Raw genomic sequence first — 21,893 nt, forward strand, 5'->3', positions numbered from 1 at the left:
CTTGAAAGTTCTGGGGATGCAAACACAGTGCAAGAAAGGCCTCTAACACCCCATGCGTTGGTCTTGGGCGCACTGCCAACCAGGCCAGGGGTGATGGCTTTATTATGACCCCGTGTGGGAATGGCAGTTTCTAGAGAGTGATTAGCAGACAAATAAGCTAATCCTTTCTCTCATTTCTCTCTCTCTCTCTCTGCCTGTGTGTGTACATGTACAGAGAGCCAAGTGAGAAAAAATGAATAAATTCTAAAAATTCCAAAAAGCGAAGGAAACAAATTCCATTTACAATCCCACACTTCTCTTAAACACATTACCTGATCTAACATGAAATTCATCTCCAGGATGAGTTCTAATCTTTATACCTTGAGTCAAAAACACTTCCTGAAGCATAAATGTGACAGCTTCGGTATTTCAAAAATTTTAGAAGGAATTAAAGTCCCTTTCATCTTCCTTCTTCTACAGAATTTGCTTTCCTATAGAAAAAGCACCTACCCCTCCCCACTCCACTCCCATCCCCACCGCCCCGCCGGGTGTCTTTCACAGGCTAGAAGATTCAGGCAGAAAGAGTGGGAAAGGCCCTCAGAACCTGTCTTGACCCATCTCTCCTCTGAAGGCCTAATGAGAAAGTGGTTTGGGGCCCTAGGTTGCATCATATGAATGGTAATTATCCAAGTGCCCACCTCTCTCTCCAGACCAGGGCTCTTCCAGGTCAGAGACCTGGGTAACGCTGTCTCTGCCTCTCACAGTTCTTGGCCTGACATAATACTCAATGCAAGTTTGTTGAATGAGCAAATGAATATATGAGTGAATGAATGAGTGAGTGACTGGATGAATAGAGCCTGTGGGGAGACCCCACTGCTGTATTTCTCCCAGCAGAAGAAATTTTCCAGGCTGTTACACTAATTAGGGCTAATATTCTCAGTTATTTTGAGGATTGCTTGAAATTTGCTGCTAATTTAAAAAAAAAAAATGGTTACGTTTACTCATTAACCAATTAGCATGCTTCCCAGCAGCTTCACTTCACTAATTTGTTTAGTTACACTAGGCTTTCTCCTACCCAGGGCCTTCTCTGAGACCCAAGAATATCACAACGCTGACAGAGTGAACTTTTCAAACATTTAAACAGAACTTCTCAAAGGGCTGAACCCAGATGTGAACATGGCCCCTCTGCCCCACCCAAGCTGCCTGTGGGTCCCTGATGTCTTTGAGACCCACTGGGCTCCACAGGGAGTAGCTGTTCTACAGCACCACTCCTATTACTAGACGACATTTGCTCTTCGAGGGAAATTAAACTTCCCAAAATGTGAGGACTTCCTAAAAGACAACCCAGCCTGTGTCTGATGAATGAATGAACAAAACTGGAGGAGAAAATGGAAGTCAAAATACAGGCATCCTTCCCAGCCCTGTCTGGGCCAGTAACTCATAGTGTGACCCAGGCAGGAAGTTCACATTCCCAGATGCCATTTTCTTATTTTCTTATTTGTCAGAGGAGGAACTGATTTAGAAGATACCTAAGTTTGTGTGGTAGAGACAAGGCTTCCCAGGCACCCAGAAAACCCTGACTTCCCACGTCCTCTGTTTGAGGCAGGGCCATGTGATAATTCTGGTTAATTGAATGTGAGGTGATGTGAGGCCCTTTTCATCTGAGGCACGGAAGTCAGGTTACCAGTCACATTCTTTCTTTTTAGGGATGCTGGGGGTTGACCTGTGTACCTCAAAAATTCACATGTTGAAGTCTTAACATCTAGTACCTGAGAATGTGACCTTATTTGGAAATACAGTTAGCTGCAGATATAATTATAAATTAGGATGAGAGTGGAGTGGGAGGGCCCCTAATCCAATATGACTGGCATCCTCATAAAACGGGGGAATGTGGACGCAGACAAGCACTCGGGGAGAACACCATGTGATGGGGAATTTCGCTGCCACGAGCCAAGAAACTACAGAAACCGAGGAGAGAGGCCTGGAGTAGGTGCTTCCCAGGTGCCTTCAGAGACAGCACGGCCCTGCTGACACCTCAGTCTCAGATTTCTAGCCTTCAGAACTGTGAGACGATAAATTTCCATTCTTTAAGCCACCCAGTTTGGGCTTCTTTGTTACAGCTGCCCTAGGAAATAATAGAGGGAAAGACCACGTGCTTAGGCTATGAATCCACAAGGGTTTCTGAGTCACTAATGGCCTGGACAGTCACCCCACCTTTAGCCAACATTGTGAAAAGACTAAGAGAAATACTAAAACCTGGGAATAAGGCAAAAGGGAAGGGAGGTGATCTATCCATTCAGTATCATACTGGAGCATTGTCTAACAAGCCCACCCAAGAGTATGTAATTTTCCAAGAGAATATACCCATGTTTGACTTTGTTATTAACCTTTCGATTAGTACTCAAACACACTAACTTCTAGACTTCTGTCTGGGTTGAAAAGATCACATCATAGGCTGTGATTTTATTTCTGTGTAGGGTGTTAACTACTTTTGGATCGAATTCACAATCTTATTCTAACACTCTTCTTTAGAAAATGCCCACAGACATTGAGTTCCTCAAATGCTTTCAGTACTTGCTTGCTGCTTCCCTTATTAATGAGCTAAATATGTTTTTATTACATGTTCATTTTAAGAGTCATGTTTTCCTTTTTTCTGAATTGATTAGTTAATGCTAGTGTGATTTGGGATTGATTATTACATAGTTGATACCAGTTCTTTCTGAGAACCTGTATTTTTAAAACCCCAAATGGAAAAACTTAGAAATTTGGATGAAGAAAAGAAGGAAGGGAAGTTCACCTTCAAGTCAGCAGGACGAACTTAGCCAGCCCGAGATCCTGCCTTCTTTCCCTCTTCCTCCTTCACCATTATATTCAAAAACTCTGTGTCCTTATAATTTTGGAAGTTTCATATCCCTCTTGAATCTATTCTTCTCTGGGCTACACAATTCCCTTTCTTAAGGACATGGTCTTTACCAATCTGGTAATAATTATCCGATATTTAGCAAGCAGTTACTGTGTACCGGGTTTGTTGTCTAAGTGTTTCGTGTGCATCAATTTATTGTTTGTTTGATTCTTAAAATTAATGTTTATTTAATTCTTAAAACAACCTAAAGGGTAGATACTACTCTAATCTCTACTTTTTAGGTTGTGAAATTGACACAGAGAAGTTATGACACTTACCCAGGGAACTGGGTTAGTAAGTGATAAGGCTGGGATCTGAACCCAGGTAGTCTGGTTCTTGACCACTATATACCTTGTCATTTGCCTTTTAACATTGTTATGCTTCCTATCAAGTGTGATGCTCAGGAAGGAATATATGGGGTTTCATAACAGAGGCCAGCAAGACTGTCACCTTGGGTAGGTCTCTGTTCCCCACCCTTCTGCTGGAGTTGTGCAGTGCATGACCTGCACGATGCACATGGCAGTCCTGTCTGCGAACTTCCTTGGGTTCTCCTTGACCTCTGTGGCCATTTAGTACCTGGTACTAAAAGATTTGCTGAGAACTGTTAGCAGGAGGGGAAATGCTCCTAGAAATGCATGTTGAGCATTTTATTTGGACCAAGCCTAGGAGATTTGGAGTATCCCAGAGGCCTGTATCTGTTCACAGTCCCCTTCTGAGATGTACCCTGACCTTGTGCTAAGGTCATCCTCCTCCTCATCTTGTCTCTTCCATGAGCCAATCAATTTCTTAAGGGTTAGTAGATGCCATTGGAAACCCTTGAGAACCAGAGGCCCTGCCTCCTCACCATCTGCTTATCCCCTGCACCTCAGTCAGTTCAGTTCAGTCGCTTAGTCATGTCCAATTCTTTGCGACCCCGTGGACTGCAGCACAACAGGTTTCTGTCCATCACCAACTCCCGGAGTCTACTCAAACTCATGTCCATTAGTCAGTGATGCCATCCAACCATCTCATCCTCTGTTGTCCCCTTCTCCTCCACCTTCAATCTTTCCTAGCATCAGGGTCTTTTCAAATGAGTCAGTTCTTTGCATCAGGTGGCCAAAGTATTGGAGTTTCAGCTTCAGCATCAGTCCTTCCAATGAATATTCAGGACTGATTTCCTTTAGGATGGACTGGTTTGATCTCCTTGCAGTCCAAGGGACTCTTAAGCGTCTTCTTCAATACCACAGTTCAAAAGCATCAATTTTTAGGCACTCAGTTTTCTTTATAGTCCAACTCTCACAACCATACATGACTACTGAAAAAACCACAGCTTTGACTAGACAGACCTTTGTTGGCAAAGTAATGTTTCTGCTTTTTAATATGCTCTCTAGGTTGGTCATAACTTTTCTTCCAAGGAGTAAGTGTTGTTTAATTTCATGGCTACAGTCACCATCTGCAGTGATTTTGGAGCCCCCCAAAATAAAATCTGTCACTGTTTCCATTGTTTCCCCATCTATTTGCCATGAAGTGATGGGACCAGATGCCATGGTCTTAGTTTTTTGAATGTTGAGTTTTAAGCCAACTTTTTCACTCTTGTCTTTCACTTTAATCAAGAAGCTCTTCAGTTCTTCTTCACTTTCTGCCATAAGAGTGGTGTCATCTGCATATCTGAGGTTATTGGTATTTCTCCTGGCAATCTTGATTCCAGTTTGTGCTTCATCCAGTTCATTATTTTCATGATGATGTACTCTGCATGTAAGTTAAATAAGCAGGGTGACAATATACAGCCTTGATGTAATCCTTTCCCAATTTGGAACCAGTCTGTTGTTCCATGTCCAGTTCTAACTGTTGCTTCTTGACCTGCATACAGATTTCTCTGGAGGTAGATGAGGTGGTATGGCATTTCCATCTCTTGAAAGAATTTGCCACAGTTTGTTGTGACCCACACAGTCAAAGACTTGGGCTTAGTCAATAAAACAGAAATAGATGCTTTTCTGGAACTCTCTTGCTTTTTCGATGATCCAGTGGATGTTGGCAGTTTGGTCTCTGGTTGGGCTTCTTTGGTGGCTCAGAGGATAAAGCATCTGCCTGCAATGTGGGAGACCTGGGTTTGATCCCTGGGTTGGGAAGATTCCCTGGAGAAGGAAATGGCAACCCACTCCAGTAGTCTTTCCTGGAGAATCCCATGGATGGAGGAGCCTGATAGGCTATACAGTTCACGGGGTTGTCAAGAGTTGGATATGACTGAGTGACTTCACTTTCTTTCTTCTTCCTTTTCTAAATCCAGCTTGAACATCTGGAAGTTCACAGTTCACGTACTATTAAAGCTTGACTTGAAGATTTTTGAGCATTACTTTGCTGGCAAGTGAGATGAGTGCAATTGTGTGGTAATTTGAGCATTCTTTGGCTTTGCCTTTCTTTGGGATTGGAATGAAAACTGACCTTTTCCAGTCCTGTGGCCACTGCTGAGTTTTCCAAATTTGCTGGCATATTGAGTGCAGCACTTTCACAGCATCATCTTTTAGGATTTGAAAGAACTCAACTGGAATTCCATCACCTCCACTAGCTTTGTTCATAGTGATGCTTCCTAAAGTCCCCTTCATTTCACATTTCAGGATGTCTGGCTCTAGGTGAGTGATCACACCATCGTGGTTATCTGGGTCATGAAGATCTTTTTTGTATAGTTCTTCTGTGTATTCTTGCCACCTCTTTTTAATATCTTCTGCTTCTGTTAGGTCCATACAAGTTTCTGTCCTTTATTGTGCCCACATTTGCATGAAATGTTCCCTTGGTATCTCTAATTTTCTTAAAGAGATCTCTACTCTTTCCCATTCTATTGTTTTCCTCTATTTCTTTGCATTGATTACTAAGCAAGGCTTTCTTATCTCTCCCTGCTATTCTTTGAAACTCTGCATTCAAAGGGGTATATCTTTCCTTTTTCTCCTTTGCCTTTCATTTTTCTTCTTTACACAGCTCTTTGTAAGGCCTCCTCAGACAACCATTTTGCCTTTTTGCATTTCTTCTTCTTGGGGATGGTCTTGATAACTGCCTCCTGTACAATGACACGAACCTCCATCCATAGTTCTTCAGGCACTCTGTCTATCAGATCTAATCCCTTGAATCTATTTGTCACTTCTGCTGTATAATGGTAAGGGATTTGATTTCGGTAATACCTGAATGGTCTAGTAGTTTTCCCTACTTTCTTCAATTTAAGTCTGAATTTGGCAATATGGAGTTCCTGATCTGAGCCACAGTCAGCTCCCAGTCTTGTTTTTGCTGACTGTATAGAGCTTCTCCATCTTTGGCTGCAAAGAATATAATCAATCTGATTTCAGTATTGACCATCTGGTGATGTCCATGTGTAGAGTCTTCTCTTGTGTTGTTAGAAGAGGGTGTTTGCTATGACCAGGGCCTGCACCTAATGGATGCAGTCCACCCTAATGGATGGATGAACACCTGCCAAGGATACACAGCCCATCTCCAGGATGACCCAGTTCTCCCCAGATCTCCCAACTCATTGGGAAGGCCAGACTCAAAAAATTCCTGCCACAGCAGAGTCCCTACACCTCCCTGTTCTTGGAAATGTGTGTGATTTGAGGCTGGTCTCAAGCCTCCTTACCTCTGGGTATTGACAGCTGTGTACCTCAAGCCTGGTAGGAGAGGGCAGCTGGGCCCCAGTGTTCATGTACAGACCAGTTACAGGAAGGTTCTGCGGGGGATGGGAGGGGGACCCAAGTTTTTAAGGCCTGCTGCAGCTCCACAACAAAAAGCTGATTTACAAAGCATCAAGGCAAGGCAGCTCCAAGTATTCCTGGCAAGCACAGCACAAGCTCACAACATCCTAGGCACCTGGATTTCAGAACAAAAGAATTCAAGGTAAACAGATTGGCAGAGCTGGCAGAGCTGGGCCTGGAGATGGCCAGTCCAACTTCCTCACTGGCAGATAAGAATACACACCCAGACAAAACTAATCAATTGTGCTAGAGATGAAAATTGTCATTATCTGGACTTCCCTGGTGTTTCAGATGGTAAAGAATCTGCCCACAATGTGGGAGACTTGGGTTCAATCCCTGAATCGGGAAGATCCCCTGGAGAAGGAAGTAGCAACCCACTCCAGTATTCTTGCCTGGAGAATCCCATGGGCAGAGAAGCCTGGAGGGGTACAGTCCATGGGTTCACAAAGATTTGGACACGACTAAGCGACTAACACATAGCATTGGATGGAAATGTTGACCAAAAGGCAGAACGAGGAAGCCCACTGGGATGATGGGTTTGATGTAGGTGGTGCCTGTACAGTGTTTATGAATGTGGAAACTCACAGAACTGTATACTTAAGATGTGTATGCTGCTGCTGCTGCTAAGTCGCTTCAGTCGTGTCCAACTCTGTGCAACCCCATAGATGGCAGACCACCAGGCTCCTCTGTCCCTGGGATTCTCCAGGAAAGAACACTGGAATGGGTTGCCATTTCCTTCTCCAATTAAGATGTGTATACCTTAGTGTAAAAGCATACCTCAGTAAAAGAATAAAACAAAATAAGGCCCAGAGAGGGTTAAGGTGATTGCAAATGTGTGCCAAGACCAAACCTCAGGCTTCCTGATGCCCCATTCACTGTCCTCACCCCTACCCCACTGCATTTTTGCTACTATAGCAAAATGCTCTCAGAGCCTATGGGTCAGCTCTGACCAAGGTTGGAGCCCATAGCACATGACACCTGAGGTCAAGGAAAGTCAGTCCAGTGTGAGCTGGGGTTAGAAACTGGAGGGTATTTATACTGAGTAAGGCTCAATGATCAGTAATAATAATAATATCATCATAGCAATAGTAATAGCTAAACATTTATTTAGCCCTTACTATATGCTAGGCATTATTTTAAATGTATTAAATCCTTACAACATTGTTCTTTACGGTATACACCATTATTAATCCATATTTTACAGGTGAAAGAAATAGGCCCACATTTAAAACCCTGTCCAAAGGTTCACAACTGGAAAGTTTCAAAGCTGCCATTTGAACTCAGGCAATCTGGCTCCAGAATCCATGCTCCTTACAGCAAAGACTGTCCCCATACTGAATCACCTGCAGCTGGAAGACTCGGCTTGCCCAGGCACCTACCATCCCACAGAGGAAACGTCTGACACGTGGCCAGAGATGCAGATGAGCATCGACACCACACGTTTCCACCTAGATTCGTTAAAAGTGAGTTCACCCATTGCGTCTTGGATCATACGTATTACAACACAGAAAGGGAATTTACACAAAGATGCAACTACTGTGACCTTGGCCATCTTGGTCCACACTCAGGAACAACTGAAACTCAGGTGCCTGACGGCACTAACAATCAGAGTAATGCAAATTAAAACTACAACGTGATAGCACTATACAACCACCACAATATCTCGAAGTTTAGAAAGACAGATAATACGGAATACTGTCAAGGATGGAGAAGAATTACAGCTCTCATATATGGCTGGTGGGGTAAAAATTAATACAACTACTTAGGAAAACTGTTTGACAGTGTATTAGATGGCTCTGGCTGCCATTACAAAATGCCACAGACTGGGTGGCTTAGAGGAAGATGGAACTACCTATGACCTTGTTTATTTTTTCGTACAGTTTTGGAGTCAGGAAGTCTAAGATCAAGGTGGTGGCCTGTTCAGTTTCCGGTGAGAGTTTCTGGTGCAAATGGCCACTTTCTTGCTGTGTCCTCACATGGCAGAGAGTGACGGACAGAGCACTCTGGTGGCTCTTCTTATAAGGACACTATCCCCATAAAATCAGTGTTGCACTTTATGACCTTATTTAACCTGATTACTTCCCTACTCCGCATATAGACAGGCTTAGCACTTCAACACGTGAATTTTGGAGTGACACAGTTTCAGTCTATAGCATTCTGCTCTTGGCTCCCCAAGTTAATTTCCTTCTTTCACGCAATGTACATTCACTTCATCCCAACAACCTTGAAAGTCTTAACCCATTCCAGCATTGACTCTTAAGTCAAGATATCATCTAAATCAGGTATGTGTGAGACTCAAGGTATGATTCATTCTGAGGCAGAATTTCTCTCCAGCTAAGAACCTGTGAAATCAGACAAGTTATGCACTTTCAAAATATGATGGTGGGACAGGCACAGGATAGGTGATCACATTCCAAAAGGGAGAAACTGGAAGGAAGAAAGGGGTGATGGGTCGCAAGCAAGCCCAAAACCCAGAAAGGCAAAATTCCACTGGATCTTAAGGTTCAGGAAAAATCACCTTTGTCTGGATATTCTGCCCTCCAGACCCACTGGGGTGGCAGCATCACCCCTCACTGCTCTGTGGGGCAGCCTGCCCCTTTGGCTCTCTGGAGTGGCCCTGCTTACTGTTCAAGTTGCTTAGTGTCCAAGCTGCTTACTGCCTTGGTCCCACTCCACTGGCTTGTGGCAGGGTCATCCTGGCCTACTGAAACCAGAGTGGCAGGCCCATCCTTTGAGTGAACAGCCTTACCCTGGGGCCAGTGGTAGGAGTAAGGACTTGTGCCCTGATGATCTCTAAATTACCTTCAGTATCCTTTTTCCCTTTTCTTGTGGAACAGTACATGTTAACAATTGAATAGCTTTATGGTCCCATCTTACAGAATCCAAGAAGTCCAATAGCGTTCCTTTGTCTTTCCCTGATTTACCTTTACTTCACTGGCAGTGTCCCTGCTGGTATAACCCCCTCTCTATGGATGCCTTCTGCTGTGAGATGGTTGATTAAGCCCAAGAGCCCCACCCTTTATCTCTTAATCAAATGATCGTTCAGTAGCACTTTTGGTATCCTCTCCAAATCAACCTTTCTCATTTTTTGTAACGTGGATAGGCTGAGAATTTCCCAGACCTTCACATTACGGTTAAACGAGGTCATAAGAGCAGAGCTCTGATGCAATAGGATTAGTGTCCTTTTAAGAAGAGACTCTAGAGAGCTTGCTCGTTCTTTCCCCCTTGCCACACAAGGACACAGTGAGAAGGTGACTATCTGCAAGCTAGAAAAAGAGAGACCAGCTCAGCTGGCACTTTGATCTTGGACTTTCAGCCTCAGAACTGTGAGCAAATACATTTCTATTGTTTAAGCTATCTGGTTTCTGGCATTTTGTTACAGCAGCCCTAGCAGACTATAGAATATAGGCAGTGTCTACTAAAAGTGATCATACATCAAACCTATGACTCAGTGATTTGACTTCTAGGTTTAAATCCAGAAGAAACGAGTACATATGCACACCAAAAGACATGGACAAGAATGTCCATAGCAGTAGTATTTGTAATATTCCCAACCTGGCAGTAGCCCAACTGTCCGTCAACAGTAGAATATACAGTAAATATGGCATGTTCATAAAATGGAATATGACATGGTAGAAAAAAAATGAGCATATTACAACATATATAATGGCATGGACACACTTTATAGAAATAATGATGAAGGAAAGATTCCAAAATGAAAAAGCATATACCCTATGAAACTATTTACGTAAGGCTCAAAGCAATACTGTGGTTTTTTTTTTTTTTTTGACCTGGGTGCTGTTCCACAGGTGTGTTTGCTCTGAAAGTTCATTACTCTGTACACTTATAATTTGTCTATTTTCTGCATATATGTTATATGCCAACAAAAAGTTTGCATAAAAGTAGTCACTCACTAAAAATGTTATACCATTCTAACAATGGAGAATGAGTTGATATGCTGTGTGGTGTGAGGATAATGTGATCTGCTGACTGTGACTGACCAATCAATGATGTCACAGCAGCTCGGCCCACAGAAAGGACCGGGGGGTAGAGATCACAGTGGGCATTTCTGGCAAGTCTTGGGATAGCACACTAGTGACACCTCACAGTATCCTTCAGTTGTATAACCTTCAGTTTAGGCAGGTAACAGCTCTTTAAAACACTTAACTTCAACTGCACAAACACATGTATCTTCTATACTGAAGTATCTTTTAAAAATCTTTTCATACTTCTGAAGGTATACTTCAGAAGGTATGTATACTCAAGTATGTATACTGAAGGTATACATACTTACTTAAGATAAGTAAACTCTGAAAATGCCAAGTCATAATGGGTCAGTCCATGGTGTCCTTGGTCATTGATTGTCCATTGTACTTTGTTGAATAAATCATTTTTCTTGCCAGTGTCTCAATGTCCTCTTTGGATATCTGAAGCCTAGGCTATGAATGGAGAATTTTAGGGGGATAACTTACCTTTCTGGTAGCTTCCCTTCATTCTCTGCTGGAAGGTCAGAAGACCTAGAAAGGATCTCATGGCTATAAATTTTGGTCCCAGCTACGATGGCCCAAAGGGCAGAACCTGAGGCACTCTGAAGAGATTCTGAGATGGCAGGGAGTCTAGGGGAAACTTAGGGCTCCCTCCAGCCAGGGAAAGACATGGCTGCCAGAGCCAAGACTGTAACCTGTGACAGTCTCCCCAATGGAGGCAGGTGTCTCTCTTTAGAGATGTATCACCTTCCTTGTGCCCACCCCAGGGGATCCTGGCATCCCAGCCTCTCTCCTTTAGACTCCTTCCAGACATATAAGTATGACTCTCTTTTTTTCTCATGAGGATACTTTCTAATGAAAAGCCCCCAAGGTCCATGGGCCCAGAGTAGCCACGACAGAGTTGAGCTTCTCTTTTCCCACCAGACACACACATGCACACACCCGGCACGGGGATCTCAGAACTCACCTGGGGTGTCATCCCGTGGCAGATGTACACAATAGGAACATTTTCTGTCTCTGGACCCTGATCAAGACACAAATCACTCTTCAGGGAGTTCTGCAACTGAACACCAGAGGAGAGGCAGTCACACAAAAGAAACAGAGAAATAAAAGCATTAAATCAGGAGAAACAAGCATTCCACTGAGACAGGCTCTGCTTCCATAGTCAACTCTGCTTTCAGTCAACCCTGAATACTACAGAAATCAACAAGTACCAACTAATACCAAGAAACCAACAGCGTTGGCCTTGCATTAAAGGTGCTGAAGGCAGAGCAGCCTCCTCAGAAGGACAAGACCTTGGACGCTGTTAAACAGCAAGCTGGATTTTGGGAGCTGAGAGGGTCTAGGTAAAAATATGGCATACACACACAAGATGGTACTACACTTCTCATCCTCTCCTTTTGCACAAGGGTGGCATAATGGCCAACAGAAGTCCCTGGATAGAAGACTTTGTTCTTGAGGGTTGGGGGAGGTGAGGAACATGTCAGCTGTTTGGGGGCCTGGGATGTCCCCTGGGATCAGGCCTTCTCTGTCTCCTCCAGATCCAGTGGTGGCTGGCCAGGCCCCAGTGGGGACCCAGCTGATGAAGTTTCCCTAGAGTGGAAGGAAGGTCTGGTGGGTGAATAAGAGAGAAGGGGACCAGAGAGGGAATAGGAGAGGGGAGAGGTGTCTCTTATCCTCACCTACAAACACATGCCAGTCAACAGTACAAAAGTCCTATGAATCAATATCTTAGCATATCTAGGTAGGAAAGCTGATAGTCAACATCCCCTTCTGGCTTAGCCCACTCTCAGCCCTTGGAAAGGGCAGCTTGTGGTTCACGTGGCCGTGTTTACACGCCACAGCTGAGGAGACCAGGGCAGGCACCAACTCTCAGTTTAGAATGAATGGACAATTCTCTTTCTTTCCTCCTCTCTCCCCCTCCTTCTCTTTCTGGAATGTGACAATCTCATCATCCTCTTATTCTGCCCTAGGAGTCCTGATGAGAGACCAAACACTGTGCTCAGTGGGTGCTGGCCTCTCAGATTGTGGGGCCATTTAGATCAGGCATGGAGATCTGTTGGGCTTGTGCAAGCAGAGAAATCCAGCTGTGATGAAGTGGGGATGAAGCAGGAGGCAGACGGATTTAGAGACAAGAGATGATCCTGCCCCCACTGTGGTTTTCGTGGCTTCCCAGCACGAGTGCCTGGGTCCAGCTGTACTTCAGTTGCTGGGCCTGTAAGAGAGCTTATGGTATCCTTATCCACCTAAACTGAAGCCAGCTTATATAGCTCTTCTTAGTGATCAAAGCACTTTATTTACAACTGGAGGCTGGAGATGGGGATCCAGGGGAGACCAGGGCAATGGGCCACAGGTGGGTCATCTATCCGGGGAGGGCCAGAGGCAGACAGCAGCTAAGTTCTTGTAGTCTTCATGGATGTGGTAGGAGTGCAGTGAACCCAATTAAGGAGTGTGAAGCGCAACAGATAACTGGAGGCCCACACTTGATCTATGAACATCCTGTTCTTAACAGGGGACAAAGAACAGAGTCAAATTCTTTTCTTTTGAGCTCCCTTTCCCTTACTGGGTGATAGCAGCTCAATCTCAAACTTGGAGTTTAGAGGTTCTGAAGAAATATGAACATGTGTCAGCTCCCTAGGCAGGGCCCCAGAAGCATCCATGCAGCACAAAATCCTCTATCATAAACCAACTACCTGACTGACCTGTGTGGGAGGAGTATACGCAAATATGCCCCGGACTCCTCCCACGGCCCACTGATCCATTAGTGAGACCTGCATAAAGTTCCAGAAAGCCCTGGTGTCAGACATGGCTCTTCTGTGGGCCCCCAAAGCTGGCCTCTGAATGAGGGTGGGTGGTGACTTTTGATAAAGTCCTCTTTGATTCTGTGTCATCCATCCCCCATTAAGCAGATTTTCTGTTGAGGAAGTTGGGAGAGAAGCTGAGATGAAATCCTGGCTCCAGCTGTTTGGTCTTGGGCAAAGCTACATAACTCCTTGTCTGTTTCCTTCTGTCTCTCAAATATGGACAATTATATTGCCAACCTCATACGTCTGTGGATTAACTGAAATAACCTCTGCAAGTGCTTAGTACAGGGCCTGACAAATAGCAAAAGTGCAATAATTGTTAGGTGCTGTTATTACTGCTATAACTATCCTGAAAGCCATTCAGGGAAGTTAGTGTTTATGACTGCACCTATGTGCCAGGTTCCAGGTGAAGGGCTTTCCATGCTTTATCCCACCTAATCCTCAAAATTACTCAGCCAGATTGGTAATACTAACTCTCTTAAGGGTGCAGGAAGTTATGTCGTAGCAAGAAGCTCTGCCTCACCTCTCGGTCTGTAATGCTGTTCCCACTGCATGGGCCCTCTGCTTTGGCCTTCTCTTTTCCCTGACTAAGCCCTCCTCCTCCCGTGGTTCTCAGCCTCTCTGTCACTCTGGAAGCCTTTCCTGGCCCACATCTGGGTGTGAGGCCACCATACCTCCATTTCTCTGAGCGCAGCACTTACACACTGTATTCTTGTCACTTCCCTACTTGCCTGGCTCCTCTATTGGTCACCAGACTAAGTCTCAGGCTTTCTCACTGCCTGTGACACAGGACAGCCCTGGCACATATTAGACTGTAAGTACATATGGGATGAACGAATGAAGAAAATGAGTAATGAATGAATGGCCTCATAGTTGGAAAAATGGCAGAGCTGGAGTCTGTCTCCAAAGCCCAAGCTCTTTCCATCATAAAATAGTGACAATCCTGAGACTGTGAAAAATGTCCCGTGAAGTGATATGACTAACCTTTAAGGTTTTACAAACTGCCAGGGTTACACAGTGATTAAGTAGCAAAGCTAACTTTCAGAAGCAGGCATGTCTGTTTCTGGATGCTACTCCATCTCTCCTGTTAGCACCAGAGCTGGGATTACTCAAAACCATGCTGTCTCCCAGGCCTGAAGCTCAGTAATCCTGGAGGAGGCCCATGCCCACACTGCAAGGTCCATGATCCTTCTGCCTGCCAGAGGCATCAGTGAGACCTTTTACTAGATTAATGGTCTGGGTTATACAGACTTGACAGTGGCCTGAGAGTTCTGGGGGGTTATTTGACCTGAGCAATGAAGTTTAGGCATGAGTTGGAAGGGGGAAAAAAAATCCCTTCACCGAGAAGACATCTGGTCTCTCCACTTCAGAATAAAAGTAATCACCAGGAAGAAAGATTCAGCTCCACAAACTGTCTTGCTCTTGTACTGCATCCTGCCTCAAACCGTCGTCAGCTTACTGCCCTCATTGAGTTCATCATGCTCCTGGACAAGCAAGTGTCTCTGTTCATGTAAGAGCACAGCCCATGGAGGAGGCAGGAGAGAGGGGCTCCAGCTGAGCCCTGAACAGTAGCCGGCGAATGCACATGCACAGGGTCACAGACATCCGCCGGTCCCAGGAATGGCTGACACAGCTCAGCCCTCTGGAGTGGCGGGAGGATGGGTTTTCAGCATGACAGAGTGAAAACAGCCTCCACTGTGGACTCAGCCAGATCTAGATCACAACATGGATATGCCACTTACTATTTGACCAATCAAAGGTTTCTGGGTGTGATCTGGGTGAGGGGTCTACATGGTAAACGTGCGATCTGTGCTCCTAAGATGTGACTCTTTCGCTTACACGACCAGAATGTCTTGGGCCCAGACCCAGGATTGGAATGGCTGCGTGCAAGCACCTCCACGGTTATGTCTCTCTGGCTGAGTTTGGTGAATACTTTTAGCTACAGCTAATAGCTTGGTGAGACCATGAATCCAGAAGCCTGCCTTGGCTCTCAGAGGCCTGGGCCAACAGCTTCTCCGGAGCCGCAGCAGCGTGTCTGTCCTGTTTTGGTCCAAGAGTAACCAGGCAGCACACATAACGTGCTGTGGACAGCGTGTCCGCCGTGTCCTCAGGACGGTTCTGGGGGGCTGGATGGGGCGGATGGGCACCTCACAGTCCAGTGTGCTTCCACGGCGAAGGCGGGATCTGGGGCCTCAGGTAACAGCTGAGCAGCGCCAGCTGATGAGTTTCCTGACATCTGAATTATACCAGCCTGAGAAGGGGAGAGGCAAGAGGCTACTGGGTGGTTCTCTCAGGACATGTCAGCCACAACACGGGGACTCTCATGGGAAGACACGACCCCCTCCGATAGTCAGGCCTCCGGGGACAACAGAGGCCCTGCAGGAGGGTAGAAAGGGGCAGTTCCTGGGACCCTGGCTCCGTCTCCTTTAGAATCCTAGGATGTGAGCGTTGGCAGGCCTGTGGGAACACTGAAGCCGGCCTTCAGCAGAATTCTTCCTCTCTAGGCTGAGGCTGTGCCCATTAAGTTCCTGCTGAGGCAGGCCTTGAACTCAGTTCTGGCCACAGGCCATCAAAGAAAGAATTCTTCCTTCAAGTTTTCATCCTGGAATATCTAAAAGGCCTGAGGGGACACTCCAAAGGGAGGAGTGGGAGTGATATCAGAAGCTGACGTGCTAGACTCAGTTTCACTCAGGCTGACGGCCTGTGTGAACATGGGCAGTCACTGTACATCTGTAACACACCAGGGGCAGGGAGTGAGCCTAGTAACCCCAGGGGATAGTTATGAGGGTAATTTTGAAGGCTTAACTGTCATAGAGAATTTTCATGTGTTCGCTCAGCAAAAACCAGACCAGGTATCCAAAAATCAATCAGGTATTTAAAATACCTTAAGAGTTGTAATGTCCTCGGGATATTGGAAGCATGGGGAGAGTTTATCATCTTCAAAGTATTTTAACCTCAGACACAAAATACATTTCTATATCGGAGACTTTCTTCTACCCATGAGGAGAGCATTATTTTACCCCACTTAACATATGAAGAAACTAAGACCCATAGACATTAAGACACTTGCCCAGGAAGTGGCTGGGTCAAGATTGGAACCAGGTCCATGTGGATCCAAACCCTCTGCTCTGCCTCTCTGTCTTGCTGTCTCTGCTGGGGGAACCACCAATCAATAAGTGGTACTAAAACATCGCTGAAAATCCAATGAACTCTGGAAGGATATGTTTCCCAAATCTGCTTTCTAGGAGGCTCTGCGTGAGTGGAAGATGTAGCACCTTGGGTAAGGGAGGCATGCAGGCTGGTCGGTAGGATCTCAGGCACCCATGCTTGGGAAACAGTTGGGGTTGTCTTGCAATGTTAACCTAACTGCATGTTTTGCTTTATTAAGTAGCATATTCATGTGTGGGGCCAGAGCTGAATTGCTTAGGATTGTAAGGAGAGACTAAGCACCTCTCTCAAGAGAACGGAGAGGTCTGGGCTATGAACATATAGGCTGCTTCACATGAAGTTCTAGAAACCAGCCTCTTGTCCACAGGTCTACCACAGGTCCCACTCTGGCAGATGTGTCTGGATGAAACCCCAAGGGTGGGCTCCTTACCACCCCGTAGGCAATGATGTCTGAGTACATCCTCATTTCTGGGTACACGCTGACCAGGTACCACCGGAAGGTCTTGCACTGCAGCTGTTTCCTCAGAGCCTTCCTTGCAGTGATGTCCCCGATGTCGATTCCTGAGTCCTGTGCGAGATGCAAACACAGAGATGCAGCCGCCACCATGGTATTGCTTTTCCCAGACCCTCCCTAACCACAGTTCTGGAGACTGCCTGGTGAAGGCATTACCTGGGAACTCAACTCAGGCATTTCCCCATGTGTGCCCTAGCCCCATAACCGTCCCTGTTTGGTCTGCAAAACAGGAGATCAGCACCGATGGGGACTGTTATCAAAGGCCATTGAAAATAAAGGGACTAAATCCTTAAAAAATACTAAAGAAAAAAAGCTGTGGTCTTTGTGTAAGTAAAAGAAATGGAAGAATATAGTCTGAGTAAGGCTATCACTTTGCTGACAAATGTCTATATAGTCAAAGCTATGGTTCTTCCAGTAGTCATGTATGGATGTGAGAGCTGTCCCATAAAGAAGGCTGAGTGCCAAAGAATTGATGCTTTCAAATTATGATGTTGGAGTAGACTCTTGAGAGTCCCTTGGACAGCAAGGCGATCAAGCCAATCAATCCTAAAGGAAATCAGTCCTGAATATTCAGTGGAAGGACTGATGCTGAAGCTCCAATAGTTTGGCCACCTTATGTGAAGAGCTGACTCATTGGAAAAGATCCTGATGCTGGGGAAGATTGAGGGCAGGAGAGAAGGGGGCAATGGAGGAAGAGACGGTTGGATGGCATCACTGACTCAATGGACATGAGTTTGAGCAAACTCCGGGAGATAGTGAGGGAAAGGGAAGTCCGGTGTGCTGCAGCCCATGGGGTTGCAAAGAGATGGACATGACTGAGCGACTGAACCGACAACACGGTTACCTCTATCTCAAGAGATAAGATGAGAGATTCTGAACTGTGTGGGCAGAGGGAGAGGAAAGGAAAAGAGTTGAAGATGGAATACTGCTAATTCTAATACTATTTCTAGTGATCAGGGCAGCTAAGGCTTACATAACACAATGTGCCAGGCTCTGTTCCATATGAGACAGACACATATATTTTTATATTTTACTTATAGTAAATGTTTAGGATTCCATGGCAGGTCAGCTGGTAAAGAATCCACATGCAATGCAGGAGACTTCAGTTCAATCCCTGGGTTGGGAAGATCCCCTGGAGAAGGGAATGGCTACTCACTCCAGGATTCTGGTCAGGAGAATTCCATGGACTGTATAGTTCATGGGGTTGCAAAGAGTCAGACACGACTGAGCAACTTTCATTTTCACTTTATATGAAATTTACATATATGGTCCTATTTAAACTCATGAGGGAGCACAACATAACCCTCATTTTATAGATGTGGGAGGTTCAGTGACCTCCTGCATGACTTGCCTAAATCCCACAGCTAGTAAGTGATGGAGTTGAAAGTTGAACCCAATCAGCCTGGGTCTGGAGTTTGTGCTTTAAAATTTCCAGGGCATTTGCAGGAGCCTGACCTTCTGCCTGCTTAGACCAAGTCCTTGTTGAAGAAGCAGAGCCCCTGTCTCTAAGCCTGGGGTGGAGGGGTGCTTAGCACAGACAGTACTATGTCCCTCATTTCCCAGGTGTACCAAAGACGTGGCCCTGAGCCACTGAGGTGGAGCAGGCAAGGAGCAGTCACAGAGACAAGGGTGTGTCCTTGAGTGTGAGCAAGAGAGAACCTCCCACATTTCTTGTGGTCCCAGGAAGCCCTGGGACCTGCACCCCAGCTGTTGAATAGGGCACAAAATCAGCTGAGAAACAGCTGATGCCACAGCAGGAGATCGAGAGGGGTCCCTCCAGTTGGGGATCACATGGAGACAGGTGACATCTCAGAGGATGACACCATGGAGCCAGGGACCAGACGGGGCAAGTGTCATCTCATGAGATACCAGCCCAGAGTGGAGACAGGAGGATGGGGAAGCACAGGTCTCTCCCTCTGACACTATGGTCCATGGGCTGCCAGTGTGACTCCACCTGGTTCTACCATCAGTTCTGGGATCAAGTTAGTGGGGTTGGGAAAATAATGAAATTGACAGTTTAACTCTGAAATGTCTGGGAAAAACCACAAAGATAGTTGCTGCATGTATCTGGACATGATCAGAACACATTCTTAATATCAGACAATGGGGGCTTGAGTCAAAACAAAAATAAATATAGAAGAAATACATTTATTTTTGTCTACCAAAGTTGAGGTCATGTAAAAATTTGAACTTGCTACAGCCTGAAGGTTTAAGTTCTGGAATCCAAGGGTGCAATTTCAGTGAGGTTATGCCCTTTGAGCATTTCCTAATAACCTCTTCTATGATTGGTCTGCCCCCCAGCTCCTGCCCAGAGCCTTCCCAGCAACTTCTGCTTGTTCTTTCTCTGCTGGACCCCCGCTCCCTGACGATCAGGAAACGTGTCCTGCTGATCTCTGTGCCCCTAGTCTAGCACTGCACCTGAGCTCTACTGATGAGACTGAGTTGAAAAAATATGTATGAAACAATGAACACAGCAACTGACGATAAATGTATCCTGCTCAATCCTCTGTTACGTATTAACTTAAAGACATCTCCTAAGTACTAACTCTTTAAATTTCTCTGTACTTTACCCATACATCACAAAGCTATTTGCCTGGACCCAGGCCATCCCACTTAATGCTATATGTGATGACAAACGAACACTGTCTCAGCTTTTACAGAAAGCCACTAGAAGAATCTATCTAAGGAAGACCTCTGTGTTTTCCTAAAAAATCTAGGTTCCCATGGGAAAACTTCCTTTCTACATTCAGGATCAAGGGAGAGTTTGTCTCTCTACTTATAACCTAATCAAAAGTGGGAGAGAGACAATACATCACGAGTACACTCTACTTTAACTTCTAAGAGACTCAAGAAACAGAGTTTTGCTCGGCTTCTGTATCTGGATATCATGTCCCTTTCCCCTTCCTGTTTATTAATTGACTTTTGCCTTCCCATTTTAATGGTTCAGCACATCTGTACTGTGCTGTTCGCTGTAAATTGCATCAAACTATTTCGGAGCAGGAGGCAGAAATTGGGAAATAAGCAAACTTCCTCAGAGAAGGTCACCTTGACCCTTATTATTAGAAAACAATACATGTATCTTCCCTTTTTGCCAAATTGTTAATGTAGAGGGTTGAACAGTGTCTACCCAGAACCTCTGAAGGGGACCTTGTTTGGGAAAAGGGTGTTTGTGGATATAATTAATTAGAGATGTTGAGATGATTCTGGATTTAGGATGATCTTAAATCTATGAGAGAAAGGAGAGGAAACACGGAGACAGAAGCATAGAATGAAAAGACACATCTACAAGCCAAGGAACCCCGAGAGCCCCCATAAGTTGGAAAAGGCCAGGAAGGATCCTCCCCCAGGGCCTTTGGAGGGAGCACGGCCCTGGCAGTCCCTTGAGTGTGGGCTTCTGACCTCCAAAACTACCAGAGAACACATTTCTGTTGTTTTAAGCCACCCAGTTTGTGATAATTTGTTCCGGCAGTCCTGGGACACTAATATACTTAACCACAAAAAAAGCTGTCCAGTGTTCCTGCCTGCGTGTGCAGCCACACACAGAATTCCTTGTAGCCAAACCTCAAGAATGGTTGTTGCCTAAAAACCACGGTGAGTCATCCTTGGCACTCAGCCTGTCTTCAGGCAAGAGGAAGCAGGGGCGAGTCTAGAGTTTCCGAATCCTGTGTAAGGAAATGTTGATGCTTTGCTGCAGACTGACTTTCTGTTTGCTGATAAGCAAACCAACTTTCAATTAAAGTAGAGGAAGCATGAGTGGAAGGCTCCTCTGATCTTCCGAAAGCTTGGGACGGCACATCGTAAGGGAGTGGCTGAGACCAGGGAAGAACTCCACATAGAGGGCAGCAAGGGAGGATGACTGCCCAACAAGGGCATGCTGAAGCTCCGGTGAGAATGCAGAAGGTGCAGCTGATGACACTGACAAGAATTTACACTTCTCTAATGCATCTATTTCTGCTTTATTGACTATGCCAAAACTTTTGACTCTGTGGATCACAATAAACTGTGGAAAATTCTGAAAGAGATGGGAATATCAGACCACCTGACCTGCCTCTTGAGAAATTTGTATGCAGGTCGGGAAGCAACAGTTAGAACTGGACATGGAACAACAGACTGGTTCCAAACAGGAAAAGGAGTTCATCAGGGCTGTATATTGTCACCCTGTTTAACTTATATGCAGAGTACATAATGAGAAACGCTGGGCTGGAAGAAACACAAACTGGAATCAAGATTGCTGGGAGAAATATCAATAACCTCAGATATGCAGATGATACCACCCTTATGGCAGAAAGTGAAGAGGAACTAAAAAGCCTCTTGATGAAAGTGAAAGTGGAGAGTGAAAAGGTTGGCTTAAAGCTCAACATTCAGAAAACAAAGATCATGGCATCCGGTCCCATCGCTTCATGGGAAATAGATGGGGAAACAGTGGAAACAGTGTCAGACTTTATTTTTGGGGGCTTCAACATCACTGCAGATGGTGACTGCAGCCATGAAATTAAAAGACGCTTACTCCTTGGAAGGAAAGTTATGACCAACCTAGACGGCGTATTCAAAAGCAGAGACATTACTTTGCCAACAAAGGTTCGTCTAGTCAAGGCTATGGTTTTTCCTGTGGTCATGTATGGATGTGAGAGTTGGACTGTGAAGAAGGCTGAGTGCCGAAGAATTGATGCTTTTGAACTGTGGTGTTGGAGAAGACTCTTGAGAGTCCCTTGGACTGCAAGGAGATCCAACCAGTCCATTCTAAAGGAGATCAGCCCTGGGATTTCTTTTGGAAGGAATGATGCTGAAGCTGAAGCTCCAGTACTTTGGCCACCTCATGCGAAGAGT

General features: G+C 45.3%; 1 protein-coding gene across 1 annotated transcript in view; it reads right to left on the reverse strand.

The window, feature by feature from the left end:
- The window catches only part of GALNT18 (polypeptide N-acetylgalactosaminyltransferase 18), a 357,593-nt gene that overhangs the window by 39,525 nt on the left and 296,175 nt on the right, over positions 1-21,893 (reverse strand). The window contains exons 9-10 of the mRNA XM_010829347.1: positions 16,983-17,120; positions 11,548-11,643 (exon numbers count right to left, since the gene is read on the reverse strand). Coding sequence (XP_010827649.1) covers positions 11,548-11,643; positions 16,983-17,120 — 234 coding nt within the window. The remainder of the gene's footprint in view (positions 1-11,547; positions 11,644-16,982; positions 17,121-21,893) is intronic.

Source organism: Bison bison, unplaced genomic scaffold (genome assembly GCF_000754665.1).
Source record: "Bison bison bison isolate TAMUID 2011002044 unplaced genomic scaffold, Bison_UMD1.0 scf7180017864503, whole genome shotgun sequence".
NCBI classification, from domain to species: Eukaryota; Metazoa; Chordata; class Mammalia; order Artiodactyla; family Bovidae; genus Bison; species Bison bison.